This window comes from Pipistrellus kuhlii, unplaced genomic scaffold, assembly GCF_014108245.1.
Source record: "Pipistrellus kuhlii isolate mPipKuh1 unplaced genomic scaffold, mPipKuh1.p scaffold_m20_p_15, whole genome shotgun sequence".
Lineage (NCBI taxonomy): Eukaryota > Metazoa > Chordata > Mammalia > Chiroptera > Vespertilionidae > Pipistrellus > Pipistrellus kuhlii.
In genome coordinates this window covers 15436998-15455020 of record NW_023425460.1, presented here as the reverse complement: position 1 = coordinate 15455020, position 18023 = coordinate 15436998, and the positions used below count along the sequence as shown (strand labels likewise).

The 18023-nt window shown below is 41.3% G+C and overlaps 1 protein-coding gene across 4 annotated transcripts; it reads left to right on the top strand.

Moving 5' to 3' along the window:
- The first annotated feature begins 464 nt into the window (after positions 1–464).
- On the top strand, positions 465–18023 carry NRBF2 (nuclear receptor binding factor 2). Of its 4 annotated transcripts, XM_036438370.2 has the most exons (4): positions 470–691; positions 9282–9366; positions 14658–14698; positions 16695–18023. In XM_036438370.2, the coding sequence occupies exons 1-4, from the start codon at positions 662–664 to the stop codon at positions 17403–17405; spliced, it is 867 nt and encodes a 288-aa protein (XP_036294263.1). In that variant the 5' UTR covers positions 470–661; the 3' UTR covers positions 17406–18023. The 4 variants fall into 4 exon arrangements, with proteins under 4 accessions (XP_036294264.1, XP_036294263.1, XP_045437780.1 ...); XM_036438371.2 differs by lacking the exon at positions 9282–9366 and having other exon boundaries at positions 465–691; XM_045581824.1 differs by lacking the exons at positions 9282–9366; positions 14658–14698 and having other exon boundaries at positions 477–691.

Below are 18023 nucleotides of genomic sequence, written 5' to 3'. Positions count from 1 at the left end.
ATATTCGGCTATTTGTGACCCATATTATTTCTTTTATTAGCTTGTCAGCAACTTGAGGGCAGAGCACTGATTCATTCATGTTTGTCTCTGGGAAAAGGGGTGATCTAGTCCAGCACATGGTTTAGCATTGCTCAAATCTGACTTATAAATAAGCCCAAGCAAGATAGAAAAAATAAAAACAAAAACAAACAAAAAGTAAAAATAAGTCCAATTAGAGTGAACTTGGGAAAAGTCAGGCTGGAAGGAAACTGGGAGAAGCCAACAGCCACTCAACTCCCCAACAACACCCATGTGCCTGCAGAAGAGACAGCAAAAAAGCTGAAGATAAGCATCTCGCGAGAGGAAAGACAGAACGCGAGAGAGTGCACGTCAGCCCGCGACCCGCCTACCCTGAACCCCGCCCACCGGCCGCCCTCACTCCCACCTTGAACCACCGCATGTGACGTCACGACGCGTGCGTGGCCCCGGCGCAGGGGGCGGGCCCGCGGCGCCGGAGGAGGAAGTGGCGCGGTGGTTGGTCCCTCTGCTCCCCTCGGCTGGCTCCCGGGGCGCGGAGAGGAGCCGCGGTCCCGCTCGCCGCCCCACGCTCCCCGGCTGCGCTCCTCCATGTGCTTCGGCGTCGTCGCTCCGCTCCCTCAGGCCGCCTCTTCCGCCGGGGTCTATGGAAGTGATGGAAGGACCCCTCAACCTGGTGAGTGGCTCTCCGAGGGTCGCGTCCGCCCTCGGCTCCTGTACCTCACGGGGCCGCTCGGGGCCGCCGCCGACCCTGGGTGCACGGGTCGCGGGGTTTGGCGGGGGTGGCGCTGGAGGCTGGGGGGCGCCGGCGGGCGTGGCCCACGGCGGCTCCGGGGCGAGCCGTCCCCCGGACGTGGACCCCCTCAGGGATCCCCGGCAAACTCCCGCGTCCCGTCCCCGCCGCCTCCGGGCGCCCCCTGCCGCGGGGCCTGAGCCGGGGGGCGCCCGCCCGCCCGCCCGCCGGGGCTGCCCCCTCGTGAGGCCTGAGGAGCCCGATGCCTCCGAGCGCCACGTAAACACCGCCCTGCAGCCCCGAGAGGCTCCGAAGCCGGAGGTCGGGGCGGCAGTGGGCTGTGAGCCTGGACGAACTTCTTCATTCGCAGACTCTGAAGTCCGAGCCTCTCCTCCGCTTTGGAGAGAGGGAGCAATGCGAATCCCTCTTCTTACCCCGTCTATCCCCCTTATTCCATTTCTCATCCGTATCCAGATGCATAAGCTGAAAGGCTCCCTTCCCGAGTGAGTTGGAGACAGCTGGAGGGGAAAAGCAGCAACACACACACAGGGTCGTCCTTGTTAGCTCAGGTTCCTCACTTCAGTGTTTCCCAAACTTCTGTCATGATGAGAATCACCTGGTGGAGCTGTTAAACTACAGATTCCTGATTCCCAACTAAGAAGTGCTAAACTAGAATATTGGGGAACCTATAGGTAAAATTGTATACTTAACTAGTGCTCTAGCATTTTTGGGGGGGATTTTTGGGAACATATAGGTAAAAGTGTATAGTTAAGTATACAATTTTAGGTTCCCAAAAATTCTACTTTAGCACTTCTTAGTTGGGATTCAGGAATCTGTATTTTAACAGCTCCGCCAGGTGATTCTCATCATGAGAGAAGTTTGGGAAACACTGACTTTAGGCATCCTGACAATACACCCATGTTTGCCTTTCTCAGAAAAAGGACTTACGTTTTGAGGCTTCTCAGGTGTTGAGGTTTCAGCAACAGCGAGAAACCTGTTCTTTTCTGACTGGCCACTACATCCTCTGGTTTCCCAGAGAGAGTGCCTGTTTTGGGTACTTGAAGGTTGTAGAGAGACAGAAGGGACTTTTTTTAAGAGTCACAGGTGGGAGATTGAGTTGCAGTGGTGAGCATAGGGAGAATTAGTTTCTCACGTTGGGACCCTGCAGCCTGGAGTCGTGGAAGAGCCCTGGGCTGGATTTAAAAACCCCTCCATGGAGAAGCGGCAGGACCTGGTGGTTTTAAGAATATGGGTTCTGGAGCTGGACTGCTTGGATTTGAATTCTGGCATTGGCACTCAAGAGGGCGGATTAGTTGACCTCACCGAGGGTTAAAGTAACTACCCTGTTTCCCCAAAAATAAGACAGTGTCTTATATTAATTTTTGCTCCCAAAGATGCGCTAGGTCTTATTTTCAGGGGATGTCTTATTTTTCCATGAAGAAGAATACGGTCCACATTTATTGTTAAATGAAAATAAAGGAAATTTATTACCTGTATACTGTACGGTAGTTCAGTAGTTGTCAGCACAAACCAGACAAACTGAATCCTACAGTATCAAGAATTTACTCCTTTATTCAGTGACAATCATGTCATCATCTTCTGGAACATCATCATAACAATCCAATTCCTGAATTTCCTGGTGAATTTCTTCTGACTCTATTTCTTTCAGAATCAGTGGACCAAATATTTCATGTTTAGCCTAGGGGGGCCTTATTTTCGGGGGGATGCCTTATATTTCACTCAGAAGGAAACCTGTAAGTAGGTCTTATTTTTGAGGATGTCTTATTTTTGGGGAAACACGGTAGGTGTAAAGGGCAGAACAGTATGTGGTGCATAGGACTGTGTAAGAGTTAGCAATTATAGTCACCAGAATGTAAACCCATAATTTAAATCTTCCTTGTAAAATAAAAGATTTGGGCTTGTTGAACTTGAAAAGTTTAAAATTCTAGGGCTGGAACTAAAGCAATGGTTTCCAAATGACTGGTGCCAGGTTAGCTCCTCTGAGAAGCACCTCCCAGTTTTATTAAGTCCATCCCTTCCCCCATTGGTAAGAGTTGTTTACACATAAAAACAATTTGACTAGATTTGTGAGTGGTTTTTTTGGTTGTTTTTTTTTTAAACACACAATGGGAAAATGTATTGCCCTTGTTTTTAAGGTGACATATAGTTTGCAGTGAAATATAATGGATGGTTCAGTATTTAAACGTAACAGGAATATTATTAGAAATAACCAGCAGTTTACAAAGTGCTCCAAAGTTCATGTCCTTGCAAAATGACCATTGGCTCAGTTCCAGTTAGCTTTACTTTATTTGGCTGCAGGCTCCAGCATAACCCCTGCCAAACTCCCACTAGTCTGTGGTAGTTTACCAGAAGACTGGACTTGGGTGAGAGTTGTAGATGGAGCAGGAGAATCACCAGTTTAGGAAAGTTTAGTTTAGTGGTGCTAATAGTATTATCTTTTTATGGAGAAGTTAAAAAAAAAAATTTAAATGTTTTTTTTTTTTATTGATTTCAGAGAGAAAGGGAGAGGGAGAGAGATATAGAAACATCAATGATGAGAAAGAATCTTTGATCAGCTGCCTCCTGCACACCCCCAACTGGGGATCAAGCCCACAACCCGGGCATATGCCCCTGACTGGAATCGAACCCAGGACCCTCCAGTCCAACAGGCCGAAGCTCTATCCACTGAGCCAAACCAGCCAGGGCGAGAATTTTTAAACCCAGTCTTGTTAAGCAGGCTAGCACAATTCAGTAACTTTGTAGTCAAGTATTAGAAATTTTTGCATCTTGAATTTTTAAACCAAAAAAAAAAAGAGAGAGAGATCTATAATGTATTTGTGTCACTGGTCTAAGTAATTACTTAATTTCTTAAAAATGTCAGATAGTTTGTAGTTTTTGGTTTGTTTGCTGCCTATGTAGGAAGTGATGTCAGACCTTAATTTATACATGACTGTTGCTCATGCTTTGCTTACCTACTCGGCACACTCAAAGGACACAATTGTATTCTGTGTCTTTGGCCTCAAGAGTGCTGAGAATGTTGAGTAACTTAGCTTCCCTCTAGAGTGGTTAGCTTTTCTCATCTAAGAAAAGGAATCAGATAAGATTCCAAAGAATGGCCTTGTACATACCTAGAATCTTTGTAATTATTCCATGTTAATTATATTGGCAATAAGTTTTTAGTTGTTAATCCTCACCTCTTTCATTTTTTTTTTTTAGAGAGAGTGGAAGGACTTACCCTAGTTACTAAGGGCTAGGGTTGATATCAGACACTTTGTTATTTATTTTGTTTTTTAGTACTATGTAAGATATTCCCCATTTTACTAGTATGGATGAAGACATTGAAATGCAGAGTAAGGGCCCTGGCCAAGTAGTTATGTTGGTTAAAGTCTTGTCCTTTTTTAAAAAATATTTTTTATTGATTTTTCACAGAGAGGAAGAGAGAGGGATAGAGAGTTAGAAACATCGATGAGAGAGAATCATCGATCAGCTGCCTCTTGCACACCCCCCACTGGGGATGTGCCCGCAACCAAGATACATGCCCTTGCCTGGAATCGAACCCGAGACCTTTCAGTCCGCAGGCCGACGCTCTATCCACTGAGCCAAACCGGTCCCGGCTAAAGTATTATCTTAATATATCAAAGATTTCGGGTTCAATTCCCAGTCAGGGCATATATGAGAAACAAACAAACAAAAAAATCAGCCCAGCCTGCATGGCTCAGTGGTTGAACATTGACCTATGAACCAGGAGGTCATGGTTCAATTTCCAATCAGGGCACATACCCAGCTGCAGGCTTGATTCCCAGTTTGGGGTGTGTAGGAGGCAGCCAATCAATGATTCTCATTGTTTCTCTCTCATCCTATCCCCTCTGAATAAAAACATATTTTTTAAAAAAAATCAGCTGATGAATGCATAAATAGAATAAATCAATGTTTCTCTCTGTCTCTCCCTCCCTTCTCCCTTCTTCACTTCCTCTCTCTCTCTCTCTCCTCACCCTCTAAAAATAAATCAAATTAAAAACTTTTTAGTCTTAAAATACACACTACTGTTTATTTTTAATTAAGTCTTTATTCTTAAAAGTATTACATATCCCATTCTCTCAAACCCCCCCCACCCCCAATTGACCCTTTCTGGCCCACCCCCAACCCACACTACTGTTTAAAAATAAGTGCAGAGTAAGGGATAACAATGGGATTTGAAAGCAAGTTTCTAAGTAAAATACTGAACTTTCTCTTAGATCAGTGCTTGCCCATTTTCCCCCCCATTTGTTTTGACTGTGATTCACAGAAAATTTTCATAATTACTAGTACACACATATGTGCATGTTACTTCAGAGTTGCTATGCTACCTTATGAATGTATCTCCCAGAATTGTGTAAAACACAGGGATCCTCATAAATGTCACCCAAAACAACAAAAAAATTGAAACTGTATGATGCCATGTATGTGCATATACACATACATGTGTACGCATGGTGCTATATTTGATATACAGTAATATTTACTATTGGAGTTAAGAAAATGCTGTTGTGACCCACTAAATTGATTTCACAACTCACTAGCGGGTTGTATCCTGTAATTTGTCTTCACAGCAGATGGTGATGGTTATGAAAAAAAGCTAGGCTCAGTGGATAGAGTGTTGGCCTGGGAACTGAAGGGTCCCAGGTTTGATTCTTGTCAAGGGCATGTTCCTTGGTTGTGGACACATCCCCCAAGGTGGGTGTGTAGGAGGCAGCTGATTGAATCTTCTAATTCTCCCTCTCCCTTCCTCTTTGTTTAAAAAAAAAACAAAAAAAAAACATATATATATATATATATATATATATATATATATATATTTTTTTTTTTTTAATAAATAACTGGAAATTTAAGAAAAAAAGATGCAGCAGAGCTGTGTTTGGGAAAAATTAATCCTTACACTTAAAATAAAAAACAGGTGTTCCTGGACTTATTCTAACACTTGAGCAGTTATCTTAAGTATAATTATATATATATATTTTTTTTAAAATATATTTTATTGATTTTTGTACAGAGAGGAAGGGAGAGAGATAGAGAGTTAGAAACATCGATGAGAGAGAGTCATCGATCAGCTGCCTCTTGCACACCCCTTACTGGGGATATGCCCGCAACCAAGGTACATGCCCTTGACCGGAATCGAACCTGGGACCCTTCAGTCCCCAAGCCGACGCTCTTATCCATTGAGCCAAACCGGTCCCGGCTTAAGTATAATTATATTATTTTACTTTGGCATCCAACTCAATACTTGACTTTTAGGAGCTACTGCTTGCCAGTGGGAGACTCAGTGAATTGGTTAAGAAAGGGGGGGGAAATGAAATTTCTCTTTCTCTGAAGACCCTACCTACTAAAAGGTTCAGGAGTATATTAGATTTTCCTCTATTACCTTTTTTGGTGTTCTTTCTCTTTTCAATTTTTACATACAGCTTTCCCCTAGGGACACAGAAATATATGAAAAATAAAATAAGGTAAATACTGTTTTCTTTGGGAAAGAAGATAATATAGAACCTGTATTTTTAAAGGAAGTAGCATATAGAAGTAGAATGTACTTTTTGGTGAGGGCTGTCACTTAGTTGTAGGTAGGATTTTTGTCAGTTGGAGGTGATAGCAACCCACTTCACATTTGCTTAAATTAAATTGCCATATTTTCTAGGTCTAGCCTGCATTTGAGGAAGGGTAATGACAAAGGGTGTGAATACTAGGAGGGCAGGGACTTTGGGAGCCATATCAGAAGCTGTTTATCACAACTGTTGATAGAGAAGCAGAGAAAATAAGTACATGCCTTAGCTGGTTTGGTTCAGTTGGTTGACCTGAGGACTGAAGGATCTCAGGTTCATTTCCAGTCAAGGGCACATATCTTGGATGCAGGCTAGATCCCAGGCCCTGGTCAGCGTGTGTGGGGAGGCAACCAATCGATCAGTCTCAGCAAAACCATTATTACTTGTTTCATTTTTGATTCTTATAAGTATATTTCCAGTAGGACATGATCTCATTTAGGGGAAATGGTGAACAACCTAGACTGATGAACAAGAACAGATCCAGAGATAAGGAGCCATGGGTCAGAGTCCCACATGTGTCAAACACGAGGCCTGCGGGCCAAATCCGTCCCACCAGGCCTTGCAATGTGGCCCGCACCGCGCTGTCATCACTGCACTCCGCTGCGTTTCCATCACAATGACAGTTTATGACTGTTCAGTAAACCATTCGGCCCGCGATTTAGGCTGGATTTTAGATTTTGGCCCCTTCTCTGATTGAGTTCGACACCCCTAGGTCAGACTGTTGGACCTCAAAGGGAGAGTGGGGATAAAAGGGAGAGATCAACCAAAGGACTTGTGTGCATACATATGAGCCTAACCAGTGGTCAAGGACAATATGGGGTGGAGCCATGAGTGGGGAGGGAGGAGATTGGAATCTGGGGTTGAGGACAAATATGTGATACCTTAATCAAGAAATGAAAAAAAAAATCGATGTCTCTCTCTCACATTGATGTTTCTCCTTCCCCTCCTCTTTCTCCCCTTCCCTTCTTTCTAAAAATCATTGGAGCCTTGCCAGTGTGACTCAGTGATTGTGTCAACCTCAACCAGGCAGTCATGGATTTGATTTCCAGTTAGGGCACATGCCTGGGTTGTGGGCTTGATCCTCAGGGTAGGGTGTCAGGAGACAGCCGATCAATGAATGATCCTCTCATCATTGTTGTCTTTATTTTTATGAAATCAATAAAAATATATATATATTTAAAAGAATCAGTGGAGAAAAATACCCTCAAATGAGGATTAACCAAAAAGAAAGAAGAAAGTACAAAAAAATCCTCACAAAGATATTAAGAAAATATCCTGTGGGATTGCATCAAACTAAAAAGCTGTACAGCAAAGGAAATTATCAAATGAAAAGAAAACCTACCGAATTGGGAGAAAATATTTGCAAATCATGTATCTGATAAAAGGTTAATACCCAAAATACTCATAGAGCTCAATAGCAAAAATACACACAGCAAACAATCTAAAGAAAAAAATGGGTAGCCACACAAGAAAAATCTTGCCATTTGCAACACGAGGGCATTATTCTGTGGAATCAGTCAGAGAAAGACAAATAACATGTGCTCAAACACTGAATCATGCCAGTTGGGCCAGATTTTACTTTGTTAAAAAGTAAATTGAGGTAAAGTACCCATAACATAAAATTTATCATCTTTATTAAGTGTCCAGTCTAGTAGCATTAAGTATATTTAAACTGTTGTGAAACATCTTCAGAACTTTTCATCTTGCAAAGTTTAATCCTATTAAACAACTCCTCACTTTTCTCTCTCCTCAGCCCTTGGCAGCCACCATTCTTTCTATTTCTATGAGTTTGAATCCTTTAGATATTTCATATAAGTGGGATCATACAGTTTTTTCTTTTTGTAACTTATTTTATATTTCATTAACTTAATATCTTCAGAGCTTATTCATGCTATAGCATGTGTCAGTTTCCTTTAAAACATAAAATAAACACAAACACACACACACACTCTCACACACTCTCACACTCACACACACACACACACACACACACACACACACACACACGAGAGGGCCCGATGCATGAAATTCATGCAAGAGTGGGCCTTTGCAGCCTTGGCTTTGTCCAGAAAGTCGTGTGGAAGGTCTTCCAGATGGCACGTCAGTTAATTTGCATATTATGCTTTTATTATTATAGATTTTTATTGATTTCAGAGATGAAGATGGAGAGAGAAAAATCAATGATAAGAGAAAAATCATTGATTGGCTGCCTCCTGCATGACCCACAAAGGGAAATCGAGCCTGCAACCCAGGCATGAATCCTGACCAGGAATTGAATTGTGACCTCTTGATTCATAGGTCAACTCTCAAACACTTAGTAACACTGACTAGGCAATTTATTTCCCTTTTAAGGCTGAATAATATTCCCTTGTATGTATATACCACGGTTTATTCATTCATCTATTGGTGGACATTTGGGTCGCTTCCACCTATTGACTATTGTGAACAATGCTGCTATGAACATGGTACAATGCTTTTCACTTTTTTAAAATAAGTTTTGCTAAATCATCTGTGAGTTTTTTAGTGAGGAAACATTACGTAGCTTTAAGACTTGTTGATTATTTGTCTTTCTCTTTACCCGCTAACTGTTTAACTTTATGTGAGATATAACCCATCTGGATCTGTTGGATCTCTTAAAGAGAAGGAAACACATTTACGAAGTTGTGGTAAATTTTAAAATGTAACAGAGAGGTAAAGAGCCCAGTGACTACTCACTTAATGCATTTATCTTTACATTTGGGGGCACTTTAGTCACTTGTTTTCAGAACTGTTGCATTTGTCTTTGTTGCTTTGGTGACTTGTACCTAGAAAAATTTCCACCATAATATTAAATATAGGTATTGTAATTACTCAACTGTCCGATGTATACATTTTATATTTTTAAAAACATAAATAGTAACTTTAAGGTTGAAAGGGGAAAATGAATTATAGAAGAGAAGCAATTAGAAATGTTTGTCTTCTAGGCTCATCAACAGAGCAGACGAGCAGATCGTTTATTAGCTGCGGGGAAATACGAGGAGGCTATTTCTTGTCACAAAAAGGCTACAGGTGAGTATCCTCTTTAAGAAGTACTGAGTCTAAAACTGTAGGACAGTTATTTCCTCCAGTATTTCTCAACACTTTATTTGGAATGAAAATAATAATGATGTGCTGTGACCCTTAGACCCCCTGAACATCAGCTTGCATTTTTTAAAATATATTTTTATTATTTTGGAGAGGAAGGGAGAGGGAGAGAGAGATTGAAACATCAGTAATGAGAGAATCATTGATCGGCTGCTTGCTGCAAGTCCACTACAGGGGATCAAGCCCACAACACAGGTATGTGCCCTTGACTGGAATTAAACCTGGGAACTTTTGGTCCACAGGCCAATGCTTTATCCATTGAGCCAAACCAGCTAAGGCTGCTTGCATTAATTTTTAGTGTGTTGGATTTCCAAGTTCCTTCCAACCCAGACTTTTCTTTCTTTTTAAAAAATATTTCTTTATTGATTTCAGAGAGGAACATCAATGATGAGAGAGAATCACTGATCGGTTGCCTCCTACACACCCCCTGCTGGGGATCAAACCCGCAACCCAGGCATGTTCCCTGATTGGGAATCAAACCGTGACCTCCCAGTTCATAGGTTGACGCTCAACCACTGAGCCATGCCAGTCAAGCCAGACTTCTTTCTAAACCATGAAAGTTATACGTTCCATATTGGTAAATGATTTTAGGACATGGCTTTCTGAGCCCAAAGATCCCTAAAGTCAGATGTCTGCCAGTATATCTTGGTTATATTATAGAAAAGGAGTCTGAGTTTTAAAGCTAGCCAATTTGGGTTCTAAAAGTACAATAATAATTAGTTTGACTCCAACCAATTTATTTGCACTGAGTTTCTGTTTCTAAGATCTTGATAATGCAAGATGCATCAAACTCTTTCCTGATTTTTCTTTTGCTTCTCTTCTGAATATTTCATCCATATATTCATGTATATTCATGCTTGTAACATTGTGCTGGTGATTTAGGTGTAAAATTTATAGTATAACTGGCTTCTTATTCAAACACTTAATTTTATCCTAGTCAGGCATACAACCTAGCATATGTTGAACTCAAATAGATCTTTGGGGTGTGTTTTGTACAGGTTTTTGTTGGCTGAAGAGCATACATAAAAGCTTTGGGGAAAGGACTGTTTTATTCATGTTTCATCCAAAATAGTATAGCTACCTTTCTTAGAGCAAACTATCACCTGTCTGCTAGAGGAAGTTACTCTCCTTTCCCTTTAGGCCAGCACGATAATCAGAGCAATGTTATTTCCTGGTAGAGTCTGCCTCTCCTGTATTACCTTACTGCTGAAAAACAGACCACATTGTGGACTGGTTTGGATAAGTCTTATGTCAGTAATTTTTGCCTATAAATCAGTGATTTTCAGAGAAAATTTCAAGTAATTTTTTTTTTTTAAAGAACTAGTTTTGTTACTAAAGTTACCACTTCAGCTATATAGCTAAGCACATAGTATGTACCCCATAAATCTTTGTGACTTTTTATGGTGAGTTTTATGGGGGCTTTATACAACATTTAGACTTGATAGCTGGCTCTCTCTAAGTCTTCCATAAACCCTACTGGAGGCCAGTGCGTGACATTCATGCCTGGGTAGGGCCCCTAGCGGCTTCCTGCCACTGACGGGGGCCTCCCACCGTTTGCCAGCTGGCCCTGCCCCCTGGTCAAAGTCCTGGTCTAATTCCCAGTCAAGGGGACAATTTGAATATTAGGCTTTTATTACATAGGATTTTGTTTTGAATAGATTGTTAAATTTGTATTCACTATAAAGAAAAGATAATGAAAAGATAATGTATTATACTACCCTGTTTCCCCGAAAATAAGACAGTCTCTTATATTAATTTTTGCTCCCAACGTTGCGCTAGGTCTTATTTTCAGGGAATGTCTTATCTTTCTATGTGCTGGGTCTTATTTTTGGGGAAACACGGTAGTAGCCCTGCGCACGAATCTGTGCATCAGTAGCTCGCTGTTACCCTCTGATAGCTCTCCGCCTGCTGCCCTGCCTTCCTGTAGCTCCCTCTGTATCCGTGTGTGTGTGTGTGTGTGTGTGTGTGTGTGTGTGTGTGTCCCGCTTTCCCCTCATAGTTTGCTGCCCTGCCCTCTCCTGCAGCTCTCTGCTGCCCAATTGTAGCTCGCTGCCCCACCCTCCTGCAGTCGTTATGCAGTTGTTGTTATGCTTCATGGCGTAACGACCATTTGCATATTACATCTTTATTATATAGGATTTAAGAAAACCGCCGAAACCCATTTGGCTTAGTGGATAGAGCGTCGGCCTGTGGACTGAAAGGTCCCGGGTTCGATTTCAGTCAAGGGCATGTACCTTGGTTGTGGGCATATCCCCAGTTGGGGGTATGCAGGAGGCAGCTGATGGATGCTTCTCTCTCATCGATGTTTCTAACTCTCTATCCCTCTTTCTTCTTCTCTGTGAAAAATCAATAAAATATATTAAAAAAAGAAAAAAAAAAGGAAAAGAAAACCATGTTGTAGATGAATGCCACAGTGAAATGACAATTTTAGTAAAATAACCCAGAGTGGTCATGGTTACACATCTGTAACATATTAAGATGGAGTGACTAGTACATGTTAGGTGTTGAACAGTAGGATGTTCTGAATATATAAAAGGGAGAAAAGTATTTTTTTCCCCCTAACCTATATCCATGTCTTTATTAGAAGACTTAAAACTAATGGGCTTTAAACACCTCTTCCCACTTTGTCTATATCTAAATTCTGTGACATTCTCAGGAGTAGAAAGATAAAGGCAGCCTATTGGATCCCATTAACTTTAATTATGGAGATAGACTTATGAGCCAGTTTGATTGGGAGTTTAAACTTGGTAACTTACATACTTACATGCATAGCCCGTGGACACAGGCACAGGATGGTGAAGACGCGTGGGCAAGGTGGGTTGGTAGGGGCTGGGAGGAGGGAGGTCAAGGAGGGTAAACAAGAGACATCTGTAATACTATCAACAATAAAAATATATATTAGAAAATAGCCTTGTGTTGCATTTCTGAGTGGAGTTGTCAATGTACTAACTAATAATACTAGTTTAAAACTGACATGGTTGGAATGAGCTCAATTCAATGTTTTGTAAGTTGACATCCAGGGGTTATAATAGCAGTGTTTTGGGAGGTGTGGATGTAGATGCATTTTGAGAGGAGGGAATGTAATGTTTGGAAATCATTTTAAAGGTATGACAGGGAAAGGTTCACCTGAGAAAGACTCAGAGGAAGGGAAGCCAGAACTGAGAGAACTTAGGGTAAAAGAAGGGGACTCTGTTCAGCTGTCAAAGATCGGAGGAGATTCTGAGACTAAAAATTTACCTTGAGGTTGCATAGCTATGGACTCAGAGCCTGTATACTATGATGTAGAGTTTTGATAGTGTTTGTTTTGTAAATGTGTTGAAATAAAGTGGTAACTTGATTCACTTTCCTTTTTGGAAAAGGTAGGATCTACTCTTGAGGTGGACAGTAACTAAATTAGATGAAATGAGCATTCATCGGACAGATAAACTGAGATACCAAATCTCAGGAAGAAACAGAGCTGTCTAAATGTGGCAGGAGGTCGAGAGAAGTTGTTCACTTTTTACCATGTAATATGAGAAAAGGAAAGGTTAATTGGCTACAAACTCCCAAGGATTTGGTCTTGTTAGAAAAATTGTTGCTTTAAACTAGGGGTGTCGAACTCAATCAGAGAAGGGGCCAAAATCTAAAATCCAGCCTAAATCACAGGCCGACTGGTTTACTGAACAGTCATAAACTGTCATTGTGATGGAAACGCAGCGGAGTGCAGTGATGACAGCGCGGTGCGGTCCACATTGCAAGGCCTGGCGGGACGGATTTGGCCCGCGGGCCTTGTGTTTGACACATGTGCTTTAAACCCTTGATTAACAGCTGTAACTGGATTGGTGAATTCTTCTTTATTAGCTTTCTGCAGTCCAATTCCATAAGTGAATTTCATTTCTTTCCCAGATAGCAAAAAGAGCAAAAGCTTAAGTGGGAAGTTGATAATATCCATTGACAATGCTTAGAACTCAGAATGTACATTTGAGATGAGCAGACCTCAGAGTGGAGTATTTCTGTGTATTTGGTTGAAAACAAGTCTTTTTTTGGAAAGGTACCTATCTTTACTCCTGCAGGAGGGTGCACACACACATGGTCTGGGAGCACAGGCACATGAGCAGGCAGTCCGCCCCGCTTTTTATTCCGGATGCAGCTGACCTGTCCCTTACTCTTGATTGGAGCTTATGCTCAGTCTTTCGTGATTGGCTAATTTAAAGGAAGGGGTTCACTTTTGCCAGAAAACAAGTCTTGACCTACCTTCCCATTAGACTGTGGTGACTCAGAGTAGATTAGTCTTTGTCATTAAGAGGCAATATTTTGTTCTGTGTGCCCCAGATAAGTTGTACAATTTGTACTTTGGTACCGAATTCATGATAGAATAGTAAAATATGTATTCTTCAGATTTTCTTAGTTTCTTTCCCCCATCATTTGTTTAATATTTCCTTTAAATATTAGCCTAGTGTTGTAATTGAAGCAAGCATTTTAACCAGATTTGTTAGGTTTTTGTAAGATAAATGTTTCTTAAGTTTCTGCCTTGGTGGAGTCGGAGCATTTGTTCCTTTTGTGACTCTGGAGCAAATCCATGACCATGCAATCAGATTAAAATGTTTTCCTTTTAAAAATAAAATATTTTAATTGATTTCAGAGATGGAGAGAAAGTTAGAAACATCAGTGATGAGAGAATCATTGATCAGCTGCTTCCTACACCTCCCCTACTGGGGATCAGGTTCAAAACCCGGGCATGTGCCCTTGACTGGAATTGAACTTAGGACTCTTCAGTCCGCAGGCTGACATTCTATCCACTGAGCCAAACCAGCTAGTGCTAAAATAACCTTTTTAAAGGCCAATATTTAAAATCTGGGAAATACTTTAAATCAGCGGTCACCAACCTTTCGGACCTCATGGACCACCCGTTGGCGACCACTGCTTTAAATGACAGTGTGGCTGCTGTTGAATTCTTTGTGCTTTGGCGGCTCAGTGTCCTTGGGTTTCCTTTTCTCTCATGTTACAGTTTTAATGTTCTACAAAGGGAGGCATTCCAGTTGTTAAGTTTGGTTTTGCCAAATTGTTTGACATCTTTTTTTCTTTTCAGGAACAGGGTAACTATATAATAAATAGCAGAGTTGCCTCCATGATCATTTCTCTTTGTCGCATGAGGAGTATTAAAACTCTTCTTTGCCCTGTTAATTACAAAATGACAACACTCATATTAATGTGCCTCTTTTTTTTTTTTAAACCAGCATATCTTTCTGAAGCCATGAAGCTAACACAATCTGAACAGGTGAGACATTTTCTTAATATTTACAAGGGTAAGAAGGATTTCTTGTGAAGAGTTGACTTGTGTATAAAACCAAGCATTGGGCTCCTCTCAAAACACTAATCAAAATACATTGTGGGGCAAAAGTAGGTTTGAAAAATAATATAATCATTAATAAAAATGCAAGAATAAATTTGTGTACTCTCAACTGTAAACCTACTTTTGCCACACCCCGTATATAAAATAGGCAAAAGAAAAGTATTTTAGAAAGGAAATGAAAAGTAAATGAACTGTGTTGATGTACCAGACATATCAGACATTGTATTCAGAAACTTCTGTCCTTTTTGTGGTTACTTATGGATCTCAGATTGCCACATGTGTCCTCGAGATGCCTCTTAGGGCTTTTCCTGATCATCAGCTCATTTGACCAGGAGATCACAGTAAGTTAGCTGGCCTGGGCAATGGGACCAGTTGGCCTCCTTGCTTCTCAAAGATAATTTAAATCTGAACTTAACCTTTTCCCGAGTTCCTAAGCAATTCTGGTAATTTTTAAAAAATCCTTATTCAAGGATCTTTTTCCCATTGAGTTTTTTAAAAAGAGTGAAAGGGAGAGAGGGGACAGGGAGAGAAACATGGACGTGAGAGAGATACATAGATTGGTTGCCTCCTACTTGCGTCCTGAATGAAGCCAGGGATCACACCTGTCATCAAACACACGGCCCTTTGGTCTGCAGGGTGATGCTCTAACCACCGAGCAACCAGCCGGGTTTTGTTTTGTGGCTGTTCCCCTGGCCCCACCCTGCCCTGCCCAGGTTTTTTTTGTTTTTGTTTTTTTTAGTTTTCAGGTAGAAGCCTAGAAGAGGGATTGCTGGGTCATGGGCCTATTTTTAATGTTTTGAGGACCCAGCATCAGTTTTCCACAGTGGCTGTACCAGCTTACATTCCCACCGGCAGTGGAAGAGGGCTTCTTTTTCTCCACAGCCTCTCCCATAGTTGTTACAGGTGTGAGGTGGCATCTCGTAGTCTTTTGGTGTTTTTTTGTTTTGTTTTGTTTTGTTTTGTTTTTTCACCGGAGGATATTTTCCCATTGATTTTTAGGGAGAGTTGAAAAGGGAGGGAAAGACAGAAACATTAATAATGTGAGAGAAGCACATTGATTGATTGCCTCCTGCGTGAGCCCTAATGAGGGCCCATGCTGGGGGGATCCTGAAACCAAGGCATGTGCCCTTGACGGGAATTGAACCTGGGACCCTTTGGTCCACTGGACGATGCTCTGCTCAGGGAGCCACACCTGCTTGAGTTGGTTCTGGTACTTTTTAACTTTGTTTCACCAATGGCTTTAAATTGTTTTCTGTGTTTGGGGAGGGCTTCCCTAGGTTTTTAAATTACCGTTACCTTTATACAAAGATGATTTCCTGATTATATAAGTAGTAGATACATAGGAGGTGTTTGGTAAATGGTTTGTTTAATTGAATTAAGGAGATCCTTTCTGAAAGAGATATCAGTGGCAAAGAAAAAACACAGAGCTCCTCAAACAACCAAGAGCTCCTATCACACACACTTCCCTTTGATTATAGAACTGCTCCTGTTAGCCATGTAATATAGATGTGCACCGAACGTTCTGAGCACCCTGTCAGTGAAAAGACTTTAGCTAGTTATAGAATTGATGTCTACAGAGGAAAGTTTTCTGTTTTTAAGCTGAGTATCAATGGGATTGCAGAGAGTTAAGGCACGATTAAAAAAAAAAAGTCTTGATTCAGTATGTTGATTAGGAATAGTACTTCTGACTTGCTGAGTGAATGGTGTTCTGTTTATATTCATAAGGTATCGTAAGTGTAAACTTACCTAGAAAGAACTAGCTATTTTGAAAAACTTTTGAGGTTTAATTAAAACGCAAACGTAGTATATAGATTTTAAGTGTTATCAGGCTGTTCAGAAAGGTGGGTCTTGGAATAGTATTTGCTGGACATTACCAAAGAGACTCAGAATGTTAAATGGTGCCTTTCTTTCTTTGTAACAGGCTCATTTATCACTGGAACTGCAAAGGGATAGCCACATGAAACAGCTCCTCCTCATTCAGGAGAGGTGGAAGCGGGCGAAGCGGGAGGAGAGGTTGAAAGCACAGCAGAGCACAGACAAGGATGCCGCTGCCCATCTTCAGGCGTCACACAAGCCCTCTGCTGAGGAGGCAGAAGGCCATAGTCTCCTCCTCTCTCAGAACTACAGCCCTTCCACGGAGAAACACCTGCCTGAAATTCAGAGGGTCTTTGACAGGGATCCAGACACACTGCTATTTTTACTTCAGCAAAAGAGTGAGCCAACAGAACCATGCATTGGAAGCAAAGCCCCGAAAGATGATAAAACCATTATAGAAGAGCAGGCAACCAAAATTGCAGATTTGAAGAGGCATGTGGAATTCCTTATGGCTGAGAATGAGAAATTAAGGAAAGAAAACAAACAACTCAAGGCTGAAAAGGCCAGACTTCTAAAAGGCCCAGTAGAAAAGGAGCTGTATGTAGATGCTGATTTTGTAGAAAAATCAGAGTTATGGAGCTTGCCGCCACAGTCAGAAACTGATACAGCCTCTTCAACCTGGCAGAAATTTTCAGCAAGTACTGGGAAAGCCAAGGATATTCCAATACCCAATCTTCCTCCCTTGGATTTTCCTTCTCCAGAACTGCCCCTTATGGAACTCTCTGAGGATATTCTGAAAGGACTTATGAATAATTAAAACGGAAGGCCATAAAAGAGGTGAGAAGAGGAAATAATACAGTTAATCCAGAAGAAACAAAAAAGGGAAAAAGCACATACAAGGGTAATCCTGGAAATGCTTCATTACCCGGCACCGGCGGAGAGGAGGCAGTGCAGGGCTCCGGAAGTGGTCACTGTGAAATACGCCGCGTATCTGACTTACTGACTCAAGCTAATGATTCCAGACTTGGCAGACACTAAACTCTCGGAGGTTCACTTTCTCCTAATACAAACCAAATGGCTACCTGGAATAATTTTTTCAAGCAACAATTGTTTTTCTTATCTTCAGGGTTAAAATGTGTAAAAATATGTTATGTGTAATTAATCTGTAATGCCATAAATGATAATGCAAAACAAATAATTTGGTGGCCTGGGAAGCTGCCTTGTATTTGAAACATGCTTTCTATCATGCATTGACTGTATGCATTTTGTTATGCACATTTCATTTGTTCAGTAAGGTGTGTAAGACACCTTTCTAGATGAAACTGTGTGTGCCACACTTTGCACTACTCATAACATAATGATAACCTCAAGACTATCAGGAAAAATATTTAAATTTCCATTTTATGAAGAACCAAATTATTAGTTATGCTTTTTT